Source organism: Chlamydomonas reinhardtii, chromosome 16 (assembly GCF_000002595.2).
Source record: "Chlamydomonas reinhardtii strain CC-503 cw92 mt+ chromosome 16, whole genome shotgun sequence".
In the NCBI taxonomy this organism is placed as follows: domain Eukaryota; kingdom Viridiplantae; phylum Chlorophyta; class Chlorophyceae; order Chlamydomonadales; family Chlamydomonadaceae; genus Chlamydomonas; species Chlamydomonas reinhardtii.
Window position 1 is genome coordinate 1,316,943 of NC_057019.1, and position 19,145 is coordinate 1,336,087.

General features: G+C 64.1%; 2 protein-coding genes across 2 annotated transcripts; one reads left to right on the top strand and one right to left on the bottom strand.

The window, feature by feature from the left end:
- Positions 1-29: 29 nt before the first annotated feature.
- On the bottom strand, positions 30-7,155 carry CHLRE_16g651700v5 (uncharacterized protein). Its single transcript, XM_043070808.1, has 7 exons — positions 7,057-7,155; positions 4,549-6,863; positions 3,716-4,322; positions 3,194-3,591; positions 2,769-2,973; positions 2,528-2,611; positions 30-2,332 (listed from the first exon to the last, which is right to left on the bottom strand). Exons 2-7 carry the CDS (start codon positions 6,759-6,761, stop codon positions 2,195-2,197), a joined length of 3,645 nt encoding a protein of 1,214 aa, XP_042915451.1. The 5' UTR covers positions 6,762-6,863; positions 7,057-7,155; the 3' UTR covers positions 30-2,194.
- Positions 7,156-7,315: 160 nt separating this feature from the next.
- CHLRE_16g651750v5 (uncharacterized protein) lies at positions 7,316-19,139 on the top strand. Its single transcript, XM_043070809.1, has 24 exons — positions 7,316-7,720; positions 8,007-8,112; positions 8,325-8,400; positions 8,934-9,087; positions 9,371-9,460; positions 9,633-9,752; positions 10,171-10,269; positions 10,611-10,802; positions 11,022-11,152; positions 11,450-11,639; positions 12,055-12,243; positions 12,451-12,646; positions 12,827-12,978; positions 13,938-14,016; positions 14,718-14,806; positions 15,208-15,293; positions 15,497-15,653; positions 15,863-16,017; positions 16,272-16,459; positions 16,845-16,948; positions 17,231-17,371; positions 17,603-17,745; positions 18,027-18,141; positions 18,381-19,139. Exons 1-24 carry the CDS (start codon positions 7,517-7,519, stop codon positions 18,756-18,758), a joined length of 3,534 nt encoding a protein of 1,177 aa, XP_042915452.1. The 5' UTR covers positions 7,316-7,516; the 3' UTR covers positions 18,759-19,139.
- Positions 19,140-19,145: the final 6 nt, after the last annotated feature.

Genomic DNA, 19,145 nt, shown 5'->3' on the forward strand with positions numbered 1-19,145 from the left:
AAACGACCACCTTCTGTACCAGTACGCCGATCGGATTGTACCCTGGCCGACCCTGGCCGATGCCCCCAAGTGCCTGAAGTATTGCAAGCACATTGCATGAAGGTTCCAAGAAGGGACAATCCCGCCAAAGGGATATTCAAGCCAGACCAGGGGAAACAACCCTGCCCTGGTTCGCAGTCTACCTCCCACAGCTACGCGGTACGCACAGACAGCCTAGACCCGCCTAGCCCGCCTGAGCCCCGCTAGCCCGCCTGAGCCCTGCCAATCCACCTACTTCACTCATCCGTCATGCGTTTCCCATCCACCGGAAGCACAGGCAGTGTGCGACATTCGCCCGACCCCTCTGCCCACATGCCTCCAGAAGCTAAACCTGACTCCTGGTCGCGCCTAGTTTCTTCCAACACATGCCGCCCACGTTCCTCGATGGTCAGCGCCTGACGCCTGGCCAGGGCCACTCTTGCCTTCTCATTAGCCGTGGTACGTGACAGGGTTACTCTCCGCTTCCGTGAATACCGCGCCTACAGCCCAATATACAGCGCCATCCGAAGCACCGTGCAAAGCTGCACAGGGGACAACGCAACTTCATCGCCTACGCAAAGCCAACACTGCGCACAGGCGCAAGGCTCATCTGGTGCTTGATAGGTCCCTGCGCATCAGGGCAGGGCGTTTCCCCTGCCTAACACGAATGTCCCTTTCATAGGATTGTCTCTTCTTGTAGCCTCGCAACCCATGAAAGCATGACTTCAACGGCCAACCGAACAACTGAGTATACGAAATCACGGCAGCTCTGTAAGAACGCCTCAAGCGAGGAGACCGCACTCGGCAGGGGAGTAAGCTGCAGAGGGCAGCCTTGGTGACCCGTACAGACGCCTCGCAGGCGCTGGATGGCACAACCGCACCAACATACTACAACGACGTCGCAACAATCGCCGCAACCAGCGCATACACGCGCGGCCCCGCCTGCCTCTTGCCGTCTTCGAGGTGTTCAAATGCCGGGTATGTGCCGCATACTACGAACGACAACTACGGCATATTGCACTAAAGACACCGCAAAGGCACCGCAAACGATGGCGACCGAGTCCGCTTTGTTCAGCAGGGGAGACCGCGCTCCCCTCAGCAAAGGCAATACCAACAAGCCCGTGTACGAGGCGCACGCACGGGTCCCGGCCTGACGGCCCAAGACATGACTGCGCCCTAACAGCCATCGACTCAGCCATCGACTCAAGCCCCAGCTCGGCCACCGACTCAGCCGACAGGTGCGCACGAGGCGCATTGGCCAGGGGTACCGTCCCGCAAACCCAGTGTAAGCAGACGTGGTCCGCCGGTGGAGACACCTGACAAAGACCGTGTAACGGTGTAAGAGGCGCACGCACGGGTGCCGGCCTGCCGGCCCAAGTCACGGCTGCGCCCTAAAAGCGTTATGCCGTAAAGCGGAATCCATGTGTGACAAATCCAAAGCGCCGAGGCTACGGAACAGCTCAACAGATTATGGTAACAGCGTATCAAATCAACTCCTTCAAATGCAGCACCGCTGCAACCAAGGACCTGCGCAAGATAGTGCGCCACATGCACAATGCACCACCACAACGCAGAACCGTAGTGTTACCGTACACAAACGCGCGTGCACATCCTGCAGCCTAGGCTCGTGCTGCGCGACCGTTCATAAGTAGCATTGCAGCAATGCGCCTATGATGGAAATGGCTATCTACGCCTGTGTTTGCACTTCACAGCAGTGTCAAGGCGACTGCTGTCCTTTGTATCTCAGTCCACGCGACGAACTGTGCACGGCATGTTGTGTGCAGTATTGCGAGCAAGCTCCAGCAAGCAAGGAATGTAACGCACTAACACATACGACACAAGCCCCCAAGTTGTGTGTCACACGCTGCTAGGGTTGACCCCTGCACACCACGCGCGCTGACGTGCTGACAATCCTGCATGCATGCTTTGTTCTATCCGGAAGTGACGTATGCTTCCTGACTAGCGTTTATACTCATAGCATTTGGAGCCACATACTGGCTTACGTAAGTGCATGCGCCTGCGGCTTGCCCGCACTGTGTGCACACACAACCCCGCACCCTTAAGCGCGGCCGTTGGCTCCGCACCGGGACATGGACACGGAGAGCAGCGTGTGGCCTCTTCCTTTCTTGCTTCGTGGCTCTCTCAGCAGGTACGATGGGCATCATAACGATGTCCATTACTCGGTTGTGTCCATATCGCGACCGAGGCTGAGGCGCCCCATGCCCAGGCTCAGACCGTCCATCAGCGACATGAGCTGCTCCTCGTCTTGCACGTCCTCGCGCACGCGCGGGCGCGTGGAGGGGTCCCGCCACACCTGTTGGGTGACGCCCAGGGTAGCGATGGGCGTCACGTGGCCGCTTGCATTGGAGCGGTAGTGCGGCACTCAGCCGTACGTGGTCTGGAATTGGCCGGACCCGCAGAGCCGCCCAACATGCGAACCCGATCCACCTACGCGGCTGCCGGCACCCTCACCCGCCATGCAGCAGCCCGCTCGCGCGCTCCCTCTCACCCGCTCCATGGCCGTGTCCAGCACGCGACGGGCCCCCACGCTGCGATAGTACTTGTTGAAGGGCGTGAGGTCGCACAGCAGCACCTGCACGAAGAAAATGTGGAGCGGGCGGCCGGCTGGGTGGGTGCTGCACGTGTCTGCGCTTCCACGTGGCTCACTCCACATGCTCAGTCAGACTCTCGTTTAAAGCGCGAGGAAAGATCCAGGCGTGAGACGTGAGGTGCGCCAACTTCTAACTCACCGAGGTGCCGGCCTCCAGCGCTGATGGCCCAAACAGCCCTAGCTCTAGGCAGCGCCGCAGCAGCAGCTCCGTCACCTCCACGGCCCGGCCATGCTCCGCTCGTGCCGCCGTCATTAGCGGAACCCACCTCTTCTTGGTGCTAGCCGTGAGCGCGTTGCCGTCCAAGCGCGGCAGCAGCCAGTGCAGCACAAGCACCAGCCCGAACCTACATGCATGTACCAGACGTGCAAATATACGTAGTATACTTATGCGCAAAGCCATGTGGGAAGTCCTCACGTGCAGCTGGACGAAGTGAACGATGCGTCAGTGCGCCTGGCCGGAAAGGCCAAACAGCCAAGTAAACAAGCGGCCCGCCAAGCTATGGAGGTTTGCCCCGCCATCGCCACCCGGCCACCTCACACAGCGCGTATGCGTCGCGGCCTGACCTGCAGCAGGTGTGGAGCACCGTGTCCCACCAATCGAAGTCTTTCTGCAGGTACAGCTGCTTGGCTCTGTCCGCCGGGCCACCGAGCCCTGGGGTTCCGCTACCGTCGCTGCCCCCGCTGGCACCACCGCCACCGCTGTCGCTACCGCACAGCTCCAGCAGCGCTTCAAACAGCGCGACCACCTTGCTCTGCATGCCGTCAGACATCACGCGCGGCTGAGGCAGCTTTGGCTGCGGCGGCTGTGGTGTGATTGCCGCCGCTTCCTGCGCGAAACTGGATTGCTCCGAACTCAGGCCCTCGAGCGCGAGTGCCGCGTGGATGATGGCGTTGAGGATGCCGTAGCCTCTGGGGTGGCCGTCGCGCATGTTGAGGATGCGGGGCAGGTCTCTGTCGAACTCCTGTTCCATGCCAGGGGACACACAGCAGCAGCAATGCGTGGGCGGTGAGTGAAACAGCCGGAGTGACGAGCCGGCTGGTGCTGCTGTCGCTGCCCGTACATTTACTGCACACACGGCGCCGCACCTTCTTGATGAGTATTTCAAAATATTCGGTGGTGGCCTTCTCCGACTGCATGAAGAGGCGGATGCCGTCATCCAGCCGCGCCGCGTCCTTCATCGCCTGGCTGAGAGCCTCCACGTTGCTGCTGCTGTCACCGCCGCCGCCGCCGCCACTACTACCGGCGGCGTCACCGGAAGCACCAGCAGCCGCCGCGGTGGTAGGGACAAGCCGTCGCCGGCTGCCGCGGTGCTCAGCCTCGTTCACCTCCGCCGCCACCTCCGCCGCCGCCGTACCGCCCTCGGCCGCCGCGCACGCGCCGGGAGCAGCATCAGCAGGGCCCATCGCGGCAGCCGGTGCAACGGCGGTCGCGGCGGCTGTAGCAGCCGCTACAGCTGCGGCAGCCGGTGCAGCGGCGCAGGCTGGCGGTACCGCCGACGGCGGCGGCGCATACTGCCGGACCCGCCGGCGTCTGCTTGAGGTGCTGGCCGGCTGGCAGGCCTTGCTACTGCCGACGGTACCGTTTGCTGCCGGCGCCTGCTCATGCTCCTCAGCCGCAGACGGCACTGCTACAGCCGGCTGTCCATGGCTGCCGGCCGCTGCCGGGGCCTGCTCCGGCGGGTGCACCACGTTGCTGCGTAGGCAAGGGCGAGGGCGCTTAGGACACATGTGGCAAGCGCAGTAGCACTACATGCAAACATGGCACGTGCGCACAACAGGCCGACGCCTTGCTCGTGACCGCACGCCCAAGGCAAAGGCCAAAAGCACTGCCCGCATCAACCCTGCACCGCTAGCTAGGGCCACAGCCCGCATGCAGTATGCATGGGCATGCATCCGCCGCCGCCGCGAGCACTACTCACATGCACGGCCAGGACTTGCCGAACGCAAAGGTGGCCACCACGCCGTCTCGCGTCGCCTTCACCTGCACCAGCTGCCCACCGAAGCCATCATCTCCGCCCGACGTGTTCCCCTTCCTCCGTCCCCCCTTGCCGCCTTTCGCCCCTGCGCTCCCCGCCGCCGCCGCGCCCTCCTCCACGCCAGCCGCCCCGCCGGCACACGCGTCCTCTGGTCGCACGCCAATGCACCGCACGACCAGCAGTCGGTGCAGGCTGTGCGTGACGTGGCCGTTCTTGGTGCACTTGTGGTTGGTCATGTCGTGGTGGTCCAAGCAGTGGGTGCGGTACTCCTTGTCCAGGAAGTAACACAGCCCCGGCGTTGGCGGCCACTGGCCCTTGGCGCCGCCGCCGCCACCGCCGCCACCGCCTGCACGACGACAACCATGCCCACCAGCCACCGCGATGCTTGATGCGGTGGCGGTAAGGAGCGGCTGCGAATGCGCTGCTGCCAGGACCGCCGCCGCCGACGCGGCCGCGGCCGCCGACGCGCCGTCTAGGAGTGAGCCGAGCACGCCACAGAGGGCCAGCTGGACGTCATTGGGGAAGGGGTGGAAGGCAGACTTGGCGTAGCCGCCGCTACCGGTGGTGTAATCAGTCTTCGCCGGCCGCGCTGGGCCTATGTACGTGAACGTGGCGCTGGTTGTCGGACTGCCCGGAGCGTACCGGGCCCGGACAACGTCCGCCGGGAGCGTGGCATAGACAGGCAAACAGCCGACACCCTTGCTGACACGATCGCTGCCAGCAGCTGCAAAAGCGTTACTGCTGCTGCCGCCAGCTCCCGCTGCGCCCGATGCTGACGTGGCCGCCGGCTGCAGCAGATCCGATACAGTGGCATTCTTGCCGCCGTCACCATTCTGAAGGACCGCTGCCCAGAATTTGGGCCCAGCCTTGCCAGCTGCGAGCAGCCGGCGGAGCAAGTCCATGTGCTCCCCATTGCGCGCCGGCAGGTGCACCGACTGCAGCTGCGGCGGCGGCGGCTGCGTTGGCTGCTGGTGCTGCAAGCCGTTGGATGCAGGGTGCGGGTATGGCCAGCTGCCATAGCGCTGCGGCGGCTGCGGCGGCTGCAGCTCCTCGCCACCGTTGCCGCCGCGGGTGGTTTCCAGGGCATGGCGACAGCTGACGCTGCCAGCGCTGCCGGCGCTGCCTGCTGCCGCCGCGCCAGAGGCTGTGCCCGCCGGACCTGGCAATGCTGCTGCGGCCGTTTCAAGCAGCTGCCGCAGCAGCAGCTGCTGCGGCGGCGGCTGCAGCACCGGCAACGGCGACAGCGATGGCACCACAGCTGGAACCGGCATCAGAGGCAGACGGTGATGCTGTTGGTCAACAGCCAGTGGTAACTGCGCAATGTTGGGTTCCAACTGCCCGCTGCCGCTGCTTTGGGGGGGCGGGTACTGCGCACACTGCTGCAGTCCGGACTGTTGGTGGTGGTGGTGCTGGTGGTGGTGCTGGTACTGGTGCGGGTGGTGGTGCTGGTGCTGGTACTGGTGGTGGGGGTGGGGGTGAAATTGTTGTTGGTGGTGGTGCAGCGGCTGCTGCCAAATTTGACCGTTGTACGGGTACTGCGCAGGTCCCTGTTGCTGCTGTTCGTCCGGTTGCTGCCACTCACGATATACGGCGGCCGCTGCCGGGTTTAGTACCATGTCTTCAGATGCCGGCGCTGCGCCATCAGGCTGCAGCTGCAGAGGGAAGGCAGGCGAGGCTTGTTGCGCCGCGTCGTCGCCCGGCCGTGTGGCCACCTCCATCCCGCCCTGCCTTTGCTGTACGACAGCACCGTAGAGCTGCTGCTGTTGTTGCATCATAGCGCCCCCGCCGCCGCCGCCACCGCCACCAGGCAGCTGCTGAGCGGCACTTGTCACTGCCGCAGCCCCTTCAAGCAGGCCGCCTATGAGAGGCGGCACCACTGATGAGCCGCCGCCGCTCAGGCCGCCGATGCCCGCTGGCTCCTGCGACGGGCTCAGGAGCTCAGGAGCAGCGGCGGAGTCCTCCTGGCCATTTAGGCCCAGCATCTGGTCGAGGTCCCAACAGTCATCATCGATGTTCCAACCATCCTCCAGCGCGACGGCTTCGGCGGCGGTCGGCACGGGGAAAGAGGCCAGCAGCGACTGCGTGTCGGCTGTCGTGTCAAAGGCAGGTCCGGCGCTGTCATGTGGCCGGTGAGGCTCCTGAGACATGGCTGACATTGCTGTGGTATGCGCTTCAACTTGAAAGGTCCTTGCTTGCCTCCGCGACAAGCGAGTCCGGGATGCCAAGTGACCGCCAGGCCCGTGCCTGTTTTGGCGCCCCTGCGGGCATCAAGGCAGGCGTGAGTGAGCATGCAGCAGGACCAATGTCCGATGTCGCAAATGGCCCCAGCGTTAGGAGACGCGCACCGAGGCGCTCAAGGGCCTGGCACCTTTGCGCGACTGATGCCCAAACCTTGTTGCCCCGCCCTTGCCTTGTCCCTACTTCCTACGTGTCAGTACTGGTGCAACTTGCCTGAACTCAAGTGCTCGTCACGCACAACAACGCGTCCAACCGAAGTCTAGCCGAGGCGCGACAGGCCCAGGCCCAACCTTAAGAGGGGGGCCTCTGTTTATGTTAAAGTGTTAGCCACTTGGTTGTGCTATTGTTCCAATAACAGCAGCTCAGGGAACGCGCGCGAGGTGACGAAATCGCAGGTGCACGAAATCCCATGCAGCGACCGACGAAGCTTTCGTCTCGCTGCCCCTCTGCCTCTATGTAGTTGCCTCAGAGTCAGAGGCTAGTAGTGCGTACTTGCTTGGCTTAGGTGCTGGGCGCAGAGCACTTGCCGCCGCATAATAGAGGCGCGAGAAGCCAGCTGGGCCTGCTTTGCTGATCTCGCTGCTTTTTCGAGTCAAGGGAACCAATTGAGTGTCTGATTTAGTCAGTTTTGACACCAAAAGGCCCCACCGGCGGAATCAGCCGCCGAGCCACGATGTCTATTGCAGACGTGCTCGAGGGCAAGGATTACTCCTTCCCTAAGGAGGAGGAGAAGATTTTGGAGCTCTGGGATCGCCTGGATGCGTTCAACGAGCAGTTGAAGCGCACTGAGGGCAAGCCGGAGTACATTTTCTACGATGGCCCCCCGTTCGCGACTGGCCTGCCCCACTACGGCCATATTCTGGCTGGCACCTTGAAGGTACGATCCCGTCCCCGGCCAGCTCGCGAAGGGGGGGCGTGCCCAGGTCGGCACGGCCGGCCTTACCCCGCACAGCTTCGGACCTCAAGCCCCGAGGCCCGGCCCCCTCGCATCTGCTCGGGCGCCGCGAGCAGAGGACCAGCGCCCTTGCGCCAGCACCCCATCAGCTCTGCCTTGGGGGCTACAGCATGGACACGGTGTGCGTGTACGCGCCTGAATAACCACACACCACGCCACACCGCACCACACCACACCACACCACACCGCAACACCACACCACACGCAGGACATCGTGACGCGCTACGCCTCCGCCACCGGGCACCACGTGACGCGCCGCTTCGGCTGGGACTGCCATGGCCTGCCGGTGGAGTACGAGATCGACAAGAAGCTCAGTGAGTGGCAGGGGGTGAAGGTCGGGTTGGGGTTGACGGGGGGATCTGTGCCTGTGTGCGTGTGGGTGTGGGTGCGTCCGTGTGGGTGGGTGCGTGTGGGTGGGGAAAGGGGCTGAAGGAAGGAGCAGGCGGATGCGGCGGAACAGCTGTCCACTACCGTACGCCGCAGTGCCTTCAACTCTGTGGCCTGCGCTCGCAACCTCACTCCGCAGACATCAAGAGCCGCGACGACGTGATGAAGATGGGCATTGGCGCCTACAACGAGGAGTGCCGCAGCATTGTGATGAGGTGCGGGCAGCAGGGGCAGCAGTGCGCGCGCGCGTGTGTATGGCGTGTGTGTGTGTGTGTATGTGTATGTGTGTGGAGGAATGGAGGCAGACTGGGGCAGGGCGTGGGCGTGAGCGGTGACGGGTGCGGTGGTGGGGCCGGGGATGGGTGTAGCGGAGGTGGAACCGTGACGCGCGTGGGTGCAGTGCGGGGGCCAGTGGCTGGGCTGTGTGGAGGCGATTGTGCGCGCTTTTGTGATTGGCAAGCTAGGGTGAAAACCCGCACGTGCGGATTGGGACGTCAGGAGGGGCCGTCAGAGGCGCCATGGGGGTGGCACGGCTTGGGTATGGGGAGGGCCATGCACATACCCAGCTTAGCGGAAGCGTGGACAACAGCAGTCGCCGACCCAGCACGCCCTGGACACGCACACATAACCCGGCGCCTCACACGCGCACTGACCCCTTTGTACCTGGCTACGACTTCACTTCGTAAACTTCGTGCGTGTAACCCCACACACACACACATACACACGCACGTCTGTTCCGAACTTCCAGGTACTCGAAGGAGTGGGAGAAGACCGTGAAGCGGCTGGGTCGCTGGATTGACTTTGAGAACGACTACAAGACGCTGGACCCCAGTTTCATGGAGTCGGTGTGGTGGGTGTTCAGCCGCCTGTTCGAGAAGGGGCTGGTCTACCGCGGTTTCAAGGTGGGGCGGCGGAGAGGCGGAGCGGAGGCGGGTGGCAGGGAGGAGGGGATAAGAGGAGCGCGCATTATACAGGCTATAGGGCGGGAATGAGGGAGCGGTGGAGAGGGGGCAGGAGGGGCACAGGGTGGGATGGAGCGGGCGGGCTGGCACAGGGAGAAGAGCGAGGGGCCGGTTTAGAGGCGGTTGCAGCTTTGGTAGTACTACTGGGCAGCCGCTTTGGCCCCGCGTGCCACTCCTCCCTGCCTGCGTCCCTTCCTCCACACACACCTCCGCCTCCCCGCAGGTGATGCCGTTCTCCACGGCCTGCTCCACGCCGCTGTCCAACTTCGAGGCGGGACTCAACTACAAGGACGTCAGCGACCCGGCAGTCATGGTGCGCGTGTGTGTGGAGGGGGGGGGCGGGGCAGGTTGGGGGGGGCGAGGGGGAGGGAATGCACACAATGGTGCTTGGGCAAGGGGCCTGGGAGTGGGGTGGAGATGGCGAATGCTTCATGCCTCCCATCCTGGCCTCCCATCCCCTCCACTCCCCTCCCCACTCCTGGCAGGTGTCCTTCCCCATCGTGGGCGACGCCGACGGCGCCTCGCTGGTGGCCTGGACTACCACCCCCTGGACCCTGCCCTCCAACGTGGCGCTGTGCGTGCACCCCGAGCTGATCTACGTCAAGGTGAGGGAAGGACGGGGGAAAGGGGCTCGCGGGTGCGGCGGGGCTGGGCGCGGCGGGAGGGGGGGCATAGGGGGGGGGCGGGGACTAGGGATACTGTTGCGGAAGGCTAGGCGGCTCTGAGGCAGGGGGCTGGGGGAAGACGGGCGCGAGACACAGTAGCGGCTGGGGGCTGCGGGGGCGACGGGACTTGGACGGCGCTTAGAGCTGGACCGATGTCGGCTGGTGTGCGGCAGTGGCAGGCAGCCATGTGCTCGGTGGTACTCGGGGTGAGCATGCGGTCATTGGGGGCCAAGGCATGCGCAAGACGATGGAGGGTGCGAGGATGGGGTCACAGACACACGTGGAGGAGCCACCAGACAGAGGAACTGCCATCTGCCGTCCTGATTCCGTTGCTTGATTGTCATCATCATTGCAACAGGCCCGCGACAACGACAAGAAGAAGGTGTACATCGTGGCGGAGGCGCGGCTGGCGGCGGTGCCGGGCGCTGTGCCCAAGCCCAAGAAGGGAGCCAAGAAGGTGCGGTGCGGGCGATGTAGGGGACAAGGGGTGAGGGGGGGGGTGGGGGGGGAGTAGTGGGTTACATTCAGTGGTAGACAGTGGGCGGGCGGGGTTGCGGTACTCGATGCTGCTCACGGGCTGTGATATGGATGGTTTTGGACGAGGAACCTGAGCATCTACATGGCTTCGAGTCCATGTGGGTTCGCGCACTCCTTTTGAGTCCGGCGGACGAAGCGACCTCGCAGCCGTTGCAAGGCGCAAGCTTTCCTGCAGCTGCGCCGCGCGCGCGCACGCGCCCAGACCCACCTTACCTTACCCTGCCTCATCTTCCCCCTCTCCCGCGCCCCGCCTCCCGCCAGGACGACAAGCCCGAGGGCGGCTTTGAGATCCTGGCCAAGATGCCCGGCAGCGAGCTGGTGGGGCTGCGCTACACGCCGCTATTCCCCTTCTTCTCCGCGCTGGCGGCGGCGGAGGGCAGCAGCAAGGGCGCCTTCCGTGTGGTCAGCGACACCTACGTCACCGACGACAGCGGCACAGGCGTGGTGCACCAGGTGGGAGGTTGGGGAGGTGGCAGGGGGCTGGGGAGGTGGGGGTTAGGGTTGGGTTGGGGGCTGGGGAGGTGGGGTTGCGGCGGAGGGGTCTGGGGCGGCGGGGCAGTGCTGGGAGTTGGAGAAGAAGGGAAACAGTACAGAGAGAGAGAGGAAAGTCGTCTACTTGGCCTCCTCCCCAACGGCTGCCCCCACCACCTGTTTGCAACGCCTTCTGTCCAGGCTCCCGCCTTCGGTGAGGACGACTACCGCGTGTGCCTGGCGCACGGCGTGTGCGAGAAGGGCGACTCGCTGCCCTGCCCCGTGGACCTCAACGGCCGCTTCACGGAGGAGGTCGGCCAGTTCAAGGGCCTGTGAGTCGCCAAACCGGGGGTGGGGAGGAGGCGCGGGGAGGGAGGGGAGGGCTGTGGGAGGCCAAATGGAGGAGCGAGACCAGGAGAAGCGGGGGGAGAAACGGGAGCGGAAGCGGGCGATTGCGTGGGTCTGCTGCAGTGGAGTGGTAGTGGCAGGAGACGGCGGGCCTGCCTGCGACCAACGGGTGGAGAGTCGACACGACCAAGCAATATACACAAGCTAATGTCCCTCCTCCTTCACGTCCTACTCACGTCCTCCTCATGTCCTCCTCCTCACCATGCGTCTAATTCCGGCAGCTACGTGAAGGACGCGGACAAGGAGATTGTGGCCGTCATCAAGGAGGCGGGCCGCCTGGTGGAGGCCGGCAGCCTGACGCACAGCTACCCCTTCTGCTGGCGCTCCGACACGCCGCTCATCTACCGCGCCGTGCCCAGCTGGTTCGTCAAGGTGGAGGAGATCAAGGAGCGCCTGCTGCACAACAACACGGTGAGGGCGGCGGGAGGGGAGGGCGGGGAGGGAGGGTAGAGGGGCGGCGGCGAGGAGGGCAGAGGCGAGGACAGTGTGGGCGTGGGGGGCAGAGCAGCGGAGGCGAGGACGGGGAGGGAGGGCGGGGAGGGGAGGGCGGGGAGGGAGGGCAGAGTGGCGGCGGCGGGGAGGGCAGAGGGCCGGAGGCGGAGGCGAGGGCGGGGAGGGAGGGCGGGAGGAAGGGGCTGGTCTGGCCGACACGCTGACTCGGCGACTACGCCCGCGCCCACGTTCCAACTTCCTACCGCAATCTGCTTACTCTGCCACCCCCTCTGTTTTACACGCGCCGTTTCATCTACATCGCCTGCTCCTCAGTAGTCATGCCCGGAACGCTTTCCCCCTCTCCCCCGCTCCCACCTCCTGCGCTCCCCCACAGCTGACGTACTGGGTGCCGGCGTACGTGAAGGAGAAGCGCTTCCACAACTGGCTTGAGAACGCGCACGACTGGGCTGTGTCGCGCAGCCGCTTCTGGGGCACGCCCATCCCCATCTGGGCGTCGGAGGACGGCGAGGAAATTGTGGTGATCGGTTCCAAGGAGGAGCTGGAGCGGCGCACCGGCGAGAAGGTGCGTGGTAGCGTGGGGCTGGGAGCGGAGGGTAGGGGAGGGGTGTTGTCCACGCAAACTTCCCCACCACCTTTGCAAGCTCCTTCTCCCACCTCGGTAACGACGCGCCTGCTGTACTACTGTGCCTGGCTACAACTTCAGGCCAACATCAATTGTGATTGTAACCCCCTCCCCACCTGCACCCATTCCCCCCTCCCCTCTCGACAGGTCACGGACCTGCACCGCCACTTCATCGACCACCTCACCATCCCCAGCTCCCGGCCCGGCCAGCCGCCGCTCAAGCGCGTGGACGACGTGTTCGACTGCTGGTTCGAGAGCGGCTCCATGCCCTACGGCCAGCTGCACTACCCCTTCGAGAACAAGGAGCTCTTCGAGAACAACTTCCCCGCGGACTTCGTGGCGGGTGAGCGTGGCCAGAGGGACGTGGCGTGGCGTGGCGTGTGCGTGTTTTGTGTGTCCTTGCAAACGCTGTGAACAGGCGACAGCACGCGAGGCGAAATGCGCTTGCCCAGCGCCGTAATCCAACCGGCCCGAACCCCAACGGCCCAAACCTGCAAAACCTTACCTCCCCGAACCACCGCAGAGGGCCTGGACCAGACGCGCGGCTGGTTCTACACGCTCATGGTGCTGTCCACGGCGCTGTTCGACAAGCCCGCCTTCAAGCACCTGGTGTGCAACGGCCTGGTGCTGGCGGCGGACGGCAAGAAGATGAGCAAGCGCCTCAAGAACTACCCGGTAGGCAGGGGCCGCAGGCGCCGCAGGGGTTGAGGGCGAGAGGGGGTCAAGGTTGGGGACTTGGTCAAGCGGCGGCGTGGAAGTGCGGAATGCAGGCACACGCCATACAGATAGCTATTGAGCATTTGGAGCATTACGCGGTCTTGCCGGCTTGTCGGGGCAGCGACTGGGGCCGTCTGCCGGGCGCAGGGACGGGCTAACCACCCGCCTGCGCTGCGGGCGCGGGTCCCGCCGTCAGTGGCGCTGCTAGCGGCCCGGGGTTTTCCTGGGCACACCCCTTCCGGCTTCATACGGAGACCGTCATAGCAAGCAACCTAGCCTCATAGTACCGCGGTGTTTGGTGTCCCGTCCCGCCGCGGCCTCCTTGTGCTCTGACAGTATTACTAACAGCACACAAAAGTCAGAAAGCAAAATTTATTTACTATGATTGCGTTTGGTAGTACGTGTAAGATTCAGTTAGCGAGCATAGTTGCTTGGCCACGACATTGTCGCATGCGGTCTTGCCGGCTTGCTGGGGCAGCGATTGGGGCCGTCTGCCGGGCGCAGGGCCAGGCTAACCACCCGCCTGCGCTGCGGGCGTGGGCCCCGCCGTCAGTGGCGCTGCTAGCGGCCCGGGGTTTTCCTGGGCACACCCCTTCCGGCTTCATACGGAGACCGTCACAGCAAGCAACCTAGCCTCATAGTACCGCGGTGCCTGGTGCCCCGTCCCGCCGCGGCCTCCTTGTGCTCTGACAGTCATAGACGACAACGCACAATCGCGCATCCCGGGCTTGAAACAAAGAATGTTGCAAGGCACGAGCCCTGGCCCGTCCACACCATCGTCCATGGCTCTCGCACACCATCATCTGTCCTATTGACCCTCCATCAAACACCTCCTTTAAGCCTCCAACCGCTCCCCGCCGCCGCCTGCACTCCGCCACCACCGCTGTCTCCCGCCCCCTTCCACCGCATGCCGGCAGGACCCCACGGAGGTACTGGACAAGTACGGAGCGGACGCCCTGCGCCTGTACCTGATCAACTCGCCAGTGGTGCGCGCAGGTGCGCGCGTGTGTGCGCGTGTGCGTGGGTGCGGGCAGGCGGCGCCAGGGGCGGGGCCAGTGCGGGGACAGTGTCAGGGTGTGGCATGGTTGCAGAGTTGCAGGGAGGTCTCGGGCCACATCACAAATACACGAAGACGAGCGCATTCGGGCACACTCGCGCGGCGGCCGATGATATTACACACATTGTTACACACGCTGACGTTGGCGACCTACGGGAAGCCGGCAGTCCCTGATGTCAAAATTAGCGGATTTCTATGAGGCCTTGGTGAATGAGCACGAGCGCATCCAAACTCAGCATTGCACTGCATCGTGTACACTCCAGTCGCACCTGCATGCGACTGCCGGGCTACTCATCACCGAAGTGCACCCTACCCCAATCTGCTTCCATTTCGCTTGTCATCCCTGCATTCTCGCGGCTGCCGATGATATTACACACATTGTTACACACGCTGACGCTGGTGACCTACGGGAAGCTGGCGGTCCCTGATGTCAAAATTAGCGGATTTCTATGAGGCTACCACACACAATCATACACTTTCCTGCGCACCTCACCTGCGCATTCTCGTATGCCCTCGACACCGGGCCTCCATACCCCATCCTGTTCATCCCGTAGCCATGCTCCACTCCGCCTGTGCATTGCCGTGCACCGCCGCGCCAGCGCCCCTCACGAACCCCTCACCTCCTTGGCTCCTCTCACAGAGACCCTGCGCTTCAAGGAGGAGGGCGTGTTCGCGGTGGTGAAGGACGTTTTCCTGCCCTGGTACAACGCATATCGCTTCCTGGTGCAGGTGAGAGATAGGGTGGGGGAGTTAATTCTCAATTACAGAATAGTCGTAGCTCAAAAAGTTTGCATGCTGAGGTGAGAGAGGCGGGGAGCAGGTGAGGATGTGTCCAACCCCCTGCGGGCGGTAGTTAGTGGCATGCAAGTCCAGACGTGGTGGGGGCATGCTGGGGGCATTAGCTCCACGCCCCAACACATGCCGCCTGCCGCCTGCCGCCTGCCCCCTCGTGACCTCCTCCTCCCCACCTGCTCCTCATCCTCCTCCCCACCTGCTCCTCCTCCTTTCCCCACCTGCTCCTCCTCCTTTCCCCACCTGCTCCTCATCCTCTCCCCACCTGCTTCTTCAAAGTTAATCCCCACCTGCTCCTCCTCCTCCTGTCCCCACCTGATCCTGTTCCTGTCCCCCAGAACATTCTGCGCATGGAGGGCGAGAGCGGCGCCAAGTTCGTGCCGGTGCCGCCCGAGCAGCTGCAGCCCACCAACGTGCTGGACCGGTGAGACGAGGCGTGTGGGCAGGCAGGCAGACAGCCGTCGGCGGTATTGAGGGTCTATGTGTTTTACGTGTCGCGTCGCTGTAGCGTGTGCCAAGCCGAACCATCTCCTTATGTACCAATAGTCCCAGCCTCCCTCTGCCCTAAACATTGCCGTCTACTAACTAGTCATGCCTGGAACCCAAAACACACATTCTTACGTGCAGGTGGATCGGCGCCGCCTCTCGCTCGCTCATTGCCTACGTGGCTGCCGAGATGGGCGCCTACCGCCTGTACACGGTGGTGCCCTACCTGGTCAAGTTCATCGACAGCCTCACGAACGTGTACGTGCGCTACAACCGCAAGCGCCTCAAGGGTGCCAAGGTACGTGACGTGTCAGGAAAGCACAGAGGGGAGAGGGCCATGCATCGCGTATGTGTGCGCGTATCTATGTGCGTGTATGTGTACCTATGCCCTATGACAAGTGGAGAGGTGTATCGGCGCCCACAACTTTTCACTTCAGCCCCTTGTGCCCCGTGTTGATATCCTGGCTCCTCCTCCTCCTTGCCCTCCTGTTCCCGGCACCCTCACAGGGCGCGGAGGACACCAGCACCTGCCTGTCCTGCCTGTTCAACGTGCTGCTGGACGTGTGCAAGGTCATGGCGCCCTTCACGCCCTTCCTCACAGAGTCCATGTACCAGAACCTGCGCACCGCGCTGCCGGCCGGCGCGCCCGAGTCCGTGCACTGGTGCGTGTTTTTGTGTGGGGGGTGGGGGGGGAGGGAACAGGGATGGTGCGGCGTCGGGTGTGGGGCGTCGCGTTGGACTGGGCTCATGGCGGAAGGGGCACTTCGTGTCCGCGCGTGTGCCCCGGAGGTGTGCGCCTGCTGGCCACTACGCAACGCTGCGTCTGTGCATCACCGGCGCCTCGCCTACCTGGCTAACCATGCCCCTGGAACCACCACCCCTACCACCCCTACCACCCACTCCACCCACTCCGCAGGTGCGACTTCCCTGCCACGCGCGCCGCCCAGTCGGGCGACGAGCGCATCCAGCAGTCGGTGGACCGCATGCAGCGCGTCATCGAGCTGGGCCGCACCATCCGCGAGCGCCGCAACAAGCCGCTCAAGAGCCCGCTCACCAAGCTGGTGGTGGTGCACAGCGACGCCGACTTCCTGGCGGACATCCAGGGTGAGGGGAGGGGGGGTGATGTGCCCGCAGCCCAATGAATAGGTCCCAATACGGTAGCCAAGGAGTCATCGCCCAACTTAAGGAGGGGAAGGGGTAAGCACATTCCCATCCCATAAATCATTGCCAACCTAGAACCCATAGAGCGCGGAGGAGTGAGGGGGAGGGCTGTCTGGCTTGCTGGCTTGCTGGACACAACAGCCACAGTCAACAGCTTTCATCCTGCCAACGGCCTAGCTGTCCGGGCGGACACCTTGATGGCGGGAAGGGCATGGCTCAGGTTCATGGTGCACGCAGTGACGCACTGACCGACTGGGTGCATCCGCCCACCCTCCGCGGTCTACCACTTCTTTAGCTTATCACCAATGCAACCCCTGCCTCTGTACAGGCGAGCTGCGCGAGTACGTGGAGAGCGAGCTGAACGTGCGCTCGCTGGAGACGTGCGCCGACCCGCTGCAGTACGCCACCCTGCGCGCGCAGCCCGACTGGCAGGTGGGGGTGGGCACGCTGGGCGCTGGCCGGGGGCAGGCGCTCATGTGTGTGCGGCATGGTGGCGTGGCGTGGTGTGGCCGGCTGCTCTTGTGTCTGCCCGAGGGAAACGTGTAATCAAGTCCAAGCGGCGTGCGGCCGCTACCTCACAAAGCATACGGCAGTCTCGACGCATACCCACAACCACTTCCCATCAATCTCCACACATCAGCACCATCAATCAAGCCAACACCAACCTAACCCAATCCTATCTTCATATCTCTTTTCCTTTGTTCGCTTGTTCAGATCCTGGGCAAGAAGCTGGGCAAGTCCATGGGCGCCGTGGCGGCCGCCATCAAGGACCTGACGGACGCCCAGATCCTGGACTTTGAGAAGAGCGGCACCCTCAGCCTGGCGGGCCACACCATCGAGGCCGGCGAGATCAAGGTGTGGCGGGGGCCGCGTGTGGGGCGGGGCAGTGTGTGGGGTGGGAGGGGAGCTGCGCAGGCGCCTGGCTTGAGGCGCATCATGTGCAGAGGGGACCCGCCCAGCCGAGTCTGTACTACACTTACCGCTATGCGCCCAACATCCACACCCCTTTCACCACATCCCTTTCTGAGCTCCGTCACCTCCTCCTAACCACAACCGCGCCTCCCCCGCCGCCCGGGCCGCCCGCAGGTGCTGCGCGACTTCCGCGCCCCCGCCGGCATGTCGGCGGACGACGTGGACGCCAACGGCGACGGCGAGGTGCTGGCGGTGCTGGACCTGCGAGTGGACGACAGCCTGCTGGCGGCGGGGCTGGCGCGCGAGGTGGTCAACAGGTGTGCGGGGGGGCGGGAGGGGAGGGGAGGAGAGGGGAGGGGAAGGGAGGGGAGGGGAGGGGAGGGGAGGGGAGGGGAGGGGAGAGGGGAGGGGAGGGAGTTTATTCCTGAAATCAAGAAGAGGGGGTGCGGGGCTGGGCGAGGGAGAAGGAAGTGGGAGTAGAGGGGCTGACGTGGCTGACAAGGAGCTGGGGCAGATGGTTGCAGCAATTGCAGCGATGATGCCACCCTCCACTATCCTCCACTATGCCACACACCACCACCACTACAACCCCCTGCAGATACCAGAAGCTGCGCAAGGCCGCGGGCCTGGTGCTGAGCGACAAGGTGGACATGTTCTACGACCCGGCCGCAGGCACCGATGTGGCGGCGCTGGAGGCGGTGCTGGCCGGACACGTAAGCACCGCGTGGTTGTGAAGAGTGTGGGGGGCGTGGTGGTGGGGTGGAGGAGAGAGGGTTGGTGGTGGTGCAGGGCACAGCGGGATGGTGTGGCGAAGCGTGTGCACATGAAATTCCCCTGTTCCGCCACTCACACTGATCCCGACACGTCACGCCCCCTCCTTCAACATCGCCTGCCTAAGTGGCCATGCCAACGCACCTCCCCACCCGACCACGCAACCGCACAACCAACGCAGGCGGAGTATCTGCGCGAGTCGCTGGGCGTCAACGTGCTGCCCGCCTCCTCGCGGCCCGCCGGCAGTGTGGTCATTGCCTCGGAGAAGACCACCATCGGTGGCGCCGACGGCGCGGCAGCCTACCCCTTCACCGCGTTGCTGGCCACGCCCGCGGCCGCGCTGCCCGCGGCGGCGCTGCTGGCGGCATGCGGCGGGAGCGAGGAGCTGGCGGGCGATGTGGCGGTGGTGGTGGCGAGCCGGGACCTCGGGAAGCTCCAGGCAGAGGCGGCGGCGGCGGGGGGCAAGGTGGTGGTGCGTGTGAACGGGTCAGAGGTGACGTTGCGGGTGGGGAGTGAGCTGTTTTTCTCTGCGTCGGCGTCTGTAGGCGGCAGCGCATGAGCTAGCGGGCTGCGTGGCAGTGTGGGTTGGAGTGCTAGGGTGGATGGCGTGTGAGCGTGTGCGAGCGTGTGTGAGAAACAGGGACGCGAGGCAGAACTGGAGTGCTGAAATGACAGGGGCAAGGCGGACAGAGCAGGAGTGGGCAGCAGGTGAGCAGAAGACGTGCGCAGGTTGCGGCGGTGGATGACTGCGGCAGGGCGCGAGGGCGGTAGAGCAACAATAGCTAGGAGCTTGGGAAGATCGAGGAATGACAGCTAAAGCAGGATGTCTCAAATGCGACTATGCAGAGAAGAGCGGATGATCAAGGGACGCATGGAGGCACCGCAGCTGGAAACCGGAAACCGGATACCAGCGGTATGCATTGTGTAATTTGACAAGGCAGCCAAG